Source organism: Berghia stephanieae, chromosome 4, assembly GCF_034508935.2.
Source record: "Berghia stephanieae isolate SIO BIC M18660-M18661 chromosome 4, UCSD_Bste_1.3, whole genome shotgun sequence".
NCBI lineage: Eukaryota > Metazoa > Mollusca > Gastropoda > Nudibranchia > Aeolidiidae > Berghia > Berghia stephanieae.
The window spans coordinates 1,444,512-1,449,158 of record NC_088363.1 but is presented as its reverse complement, the minus strand read 5'-3'; the positions used below and the strand labels follow the sequence as shown (position 1 = coordinate 1,449,158).

At 37.9% G+C, this 4,647-nt stretch overlaps 1 protein-coding gene across 1 annotated transcript; it reads left to right on the top strand.

Annotated features, from left to right (window-relative positions):
* The first annotated feature begins 1,432 nt into the window (after window positions 1-1,432).
* LOC144971659 (uncharacterized) lies at window positions 1,433-2,230 on the top strand. The gene has a single exon (XM_078912733.1). It carries the CDS (start codon window positions 1,433-1,435, stop codon window positions 2,228-2,230), a length of 798 nt encoding a protein of 265 aa, XP_078768859.1.
* The last annotated feature ends 2,417 nt before the right edge of the window (window positions 2,231-4,647 follow it).

Genomic DNA, 4,647 nt, shown 5'->3' with positions numbered 1-4,647 from the left:
GATCAATGTGAAAAGTGACCAAATAGAACCTTCCTTGGGCAAACAATACAAAAACTCTGATCTCCTTGGAAAAAATCATTGGTTTTGATAATCACAAAAAATTCTAACTGACTAGGAAAAATAGATATAAATGCCTGTCCATTTTTGATGAAGCCTAACCTATCAATACGGCTCAGTATCAATGTGGTCAATATTGAGGTAAGTATCGACGATATTTGGTCCTTTTAAAATAGTTTTATTTCCGGTGGACTGAATACACAGCTGTGTTTTCAGTCCACCAGTGGACGCACCACTAACAACAATAACTGTATTAAAGACAAGAATGGTAAAATATTATTTGAGAAAGAGGATATAAAGGAAAGATGGTGTCAATACATTGGCGAGTTATTTGATGATGATAGGCCCCAGATACCTTTGCCAAGCAACACTGACGGTCCTCCATTACTCGCATGTGAGATAGAAAATGCATTGAAAAATATGAAAGATGGTAAGGCTGAGGGTGAAGATGGCATTGTAACAGAAATGCTAAAAATTTTGAAAGAATTCTCAATTGGGAAACTAACAGATCTCTTTAATAGTATTTACAATACAGGCTATATTCCAGACGAACTTGCCAAATCGGTTTACATCACGCTACCGATAAAACCAAAGGCGACAACTTGCAGTGATTTCCGCACAATAAGTCTGATGCCCCATGTAACTAAATTATTATTGAAGATCATCCTAGAAAGAATCAGGTCTACCATCGATAATGAAGTTGGCGATGTACAGTTTGGCTTTAGAAAAAATAATGGGACAAGAGAAGCAATTTTCTGTTTAAATAATATCACACAAAAATACCTTGATCATCAAAAAGAAATCTATGCATGCTTTATCGATTACGCAAAAGCATTTGATAGGGTACAGCATGGAGAATTAATGACATGTCTGGAAAAGGCGGGCATTGATGGCAAAAATATACGGCTAATCACAAATCTATATTGGCATCAAAAAGCAGCCATCAGGATTCAGGTCTATCTGTCACCTTTCACGCCAATTAAAAGAGGAGTTCGTCAAGGATGTAAAAGAGGAGTTCGTCAAGGATGTATCCTCTCTCCATATCTATTTAACCTGTGTAATAAAGTATCATCGATACCGATATCGATACAATGTTTGGGTATCTGATTATCTATTACTATTACGATTATCGCCCATTGTTATCCTTTTGTGTTATTGTTAAGAAAGAGTTCCTGTTTACTTTCAGTTGGTAACTTCCGTTTTAATAAAGAGCTTATGGCTATCTGTGTTCAAACTATATGTTGATTGTCAATCTATTATAAATGGCGACGAGATAAAGTCATCTAGAGCCAAAGTGCTACATATTAATTCTTAAAAGAGCCAGATAAGTAATTATTCAAATATTTTTATTGATTACGTAAATTAAACCAAAATAATGGCTACCATTGGGACCATCTCAGAATTTGTGGAAGGGACATCCATTGTGGACTACTTGGAACGTCTCAAGTTCTATTTCATGGCAAATGACATAGAATCAGATAAAAAGCAAGCTGCTGTGCTACTAACAGTAGTAGGCCCCAAACAATTTAGAATATTGAAAGATCTGTGCCAACCAAACTCGCCTGCAGATAAATCATTTGAAGAACTTTGCATGCTGCTAAAGAACTTCCACTCCCCACCTCCACCTAAATTCCTGCAGCGAGCTAAGTTTGAAGGAAGAAATCGTCAACCGAACGAATCAATCCAACAGTATTGTGCTGTCCTGTGGAGCATTGCGGAGCACTGCCAATTTCGAGAAACTCTAAATGAACGTCTTTGCGAAAAGTTTGTGACCGGTATTAACGATGCTCAGATTCAACGAAAACTTCTTGTTGAGCATGATCTCACTATCGACAAAGCCATGGACATTGCCCTCTCTATTCATCAAACAAGAGATAGTGCACATCAACTTCAGAAGGGCGAAACTGTCCATTTTTCCACGTCCAGAAATTCTTATCAGCAACCTTCAAGATCGTTCAGTACCATGAGCAAATCACATGCTTCATCAGCGACTTCTAAATCGTGTCATCGGTGCGGCGGCCCTCATACCCAATTCCAGTGTAAATTCAAATCATCAACCTGCCATAAATGTCAAAAAGTGGGTCACATTGCAAAAATGTGCAGATCGCAAACACAATCGACAAAAAAAAACCAGCGCCTAAAGCAAAATACCGCCATCAAAATCACCTGTTGAATGAAGATAATTTGACCACCCAGCATGAAGCCCCCCAGAGCATAATTTTGAACTTTTTATTGTGAATTCCCCAAACAAAAGGCCCCCTATTTCGGTTCCCCTCCTCATTAACAATAAAAACATTGTGTTCCACATTGATACTGGTACGTCATGTAGTGTAATGACCAAGAATGACTTTGAAAATCTAGTTAACTCTAAACTTGATAAGTCATCGAAATCACTAACCACCTACACAGGCCAAGATGTCAAAATTGTTGGAGAAACAATTGTTAATGTGCAGTACGATAAGCAAACTGCGAACCTGCCACTCCTTATAGTTGAGGGCAACGGTCCTCCCTTAATGGGAAGAGACTGGCTTCATCATTTTAAGCTCAATTGGTCATCTTTATTCTCAATTGAGAACCAACAAACTCTTGACGAGGTGTTAGATCGAAACAACAACGTTTTTCAAGGCACTGGATTATTGAATGATCGTGAAGTCAAAATCTATTTAAAAGACAATGCAACTCCAAAATTCATCAAATGTAGACAACCACCATTTGCCATGCGGCAAAAGATAGAAAACGAGCTCGAACGCTTACAACACGAGAACATTATAAAAAAGGTTTCAACGTCGGAATGGGCAACGCCCATTGTACCAGTTTTAAAGAAAGACAATACTGTCAGAGTCTGTGGTGACTACAAGGTCACAATAAATAAAGCCATTCACGAAAACAATCACCCAATACCAAGAATCGAAGACCTCGCTATAAAATTATCACATGGTGACAAATTCACTGAGCTAGATTTTACACATGCCTATACGCAACTCAATCTAGATCCAAGTTCTCGACAACTCACTACAATCAATACCCACAAAGGACTCTTCCAATATGAACGACTCTGTTTCGGTATTTCTGCCAGTCCAGGAATCTTCCAATCTGTCACGGAAACCCTGTTTCAAGACATACCAGGCGTGTGTCTGCCTCCGTCGTTTTTCGCGGCCGCGAATGGCAATTCGCGGCCGCGATTTTAGCTGTTACCCGCAACTTTCCGCGATTTTTGCGATTTTCCTGATTTTTTTTTTTTTTTTTTTTGTGGACTTTTCCCTTAACGAACTGGATACTGAGCTTTTTTTTTGACCGCACAACTCGTGGAGACTGGGCTTCGCGTTAATATTTTTATGCTATAACAACTTCATTGCATATGGCACTCAATTATAAGTGGCATACTCCTTGCTTACATGTAGCTAGGTTGCACCACACGGTTGGCCCAAACTGATTTTATTCATCTTGGCTGGACTTCACTCCTCATAGTGATGTTCATGAGTTTCAATAAGTACAGTGTCCTTTTATTTTATGTTTATGATTTTATTTTGTTATGATATTATAATTATGTACGGATTTAGTTTAAGTTTTTTGATGGATAATATATTTTTGTCTGTAAATCATCTGTCAGTTATTATGGTGGTTTGATTTGTGCTTTTTGTTTCAGCGATCCGGTATATGATCTAATGCGGTCGATTGGATCTAAAACTAACAAAGAAACTATTATAAATGTATTCTTTTTAATTTTTCAGGCTTTGTTCTTTTACATTTGTTAGCTTTTTGATTAGGTTTGGTCACACTTTTGTTTTATAACATGTAGATTCTTTTATAACTTTATTTTATACTTGTATGCACTACAGTACTTTAAGTTTAAGCCTTTATCGGATTCCGGCACGATCGGATACTAGCACACTTTTTGGTGATGACTGATCGTGCCGGTATAACGCGAGTACTGTATTATTATCATTATCATTATTATTATTACTGCTGCTGAGGTAATAAACAGATGTGGTTTAAATTGAAACTTTGGCCTTTGTTTGTGCGTTTGCGAATCGCAATTTTTTCTCCCCCTTGTCAGATAATGTTCCGCAAAATTTGGCAACTTTTGGCAATTTTTATGGCAACTTTTGCCCTTTTTATGGCAACTTTTGCCCTTTTTTATGGCAACTTTTTGCGACTTTTGGGGTTTTAAATGGCAACTTTCCGCAGGGACAGTTTCTGTCTCTTTATCGCTATCTCTAACTCTTTCTCTCTCTCTCTCTCCCTCCTTCTGTGTATGTGTGCGTGTGTGTGTGTCTCCCTCCCTCTGTCTCCAGTCACACATTTATTTACACAATAATTAATAAAACAGCTTCGAATACTAACAAAATACCAAAACAGGAACATTTAGGGGTAAAGCCCTTTCTATAAGCAATAAATATCCCAATAAAAACACGAAGTACTACATTTCTTAAATTCCTTACAGATCGCTGGGAAGGAAGTGACACGTCTTTTCGGGAAGTAATGGGATCTTGAAAAGATGATTGACCTCCAACTCAAATGAGTCCAGTCTTGACTTCAATCATTGATAGCCTTTGGTCATTGATGTCCACCATAGCTTTTAAGGGCCGT

Bases quoted from the DNA above. Each gene is read 5' to 3' on its own strand.
- LOC144971659 (XM_078912733.1), top strand. From the start codon at position 1,433: ATGGCTACCATTGGGACCATCTCAGAATTTGTGGAAGGGACATCCATT.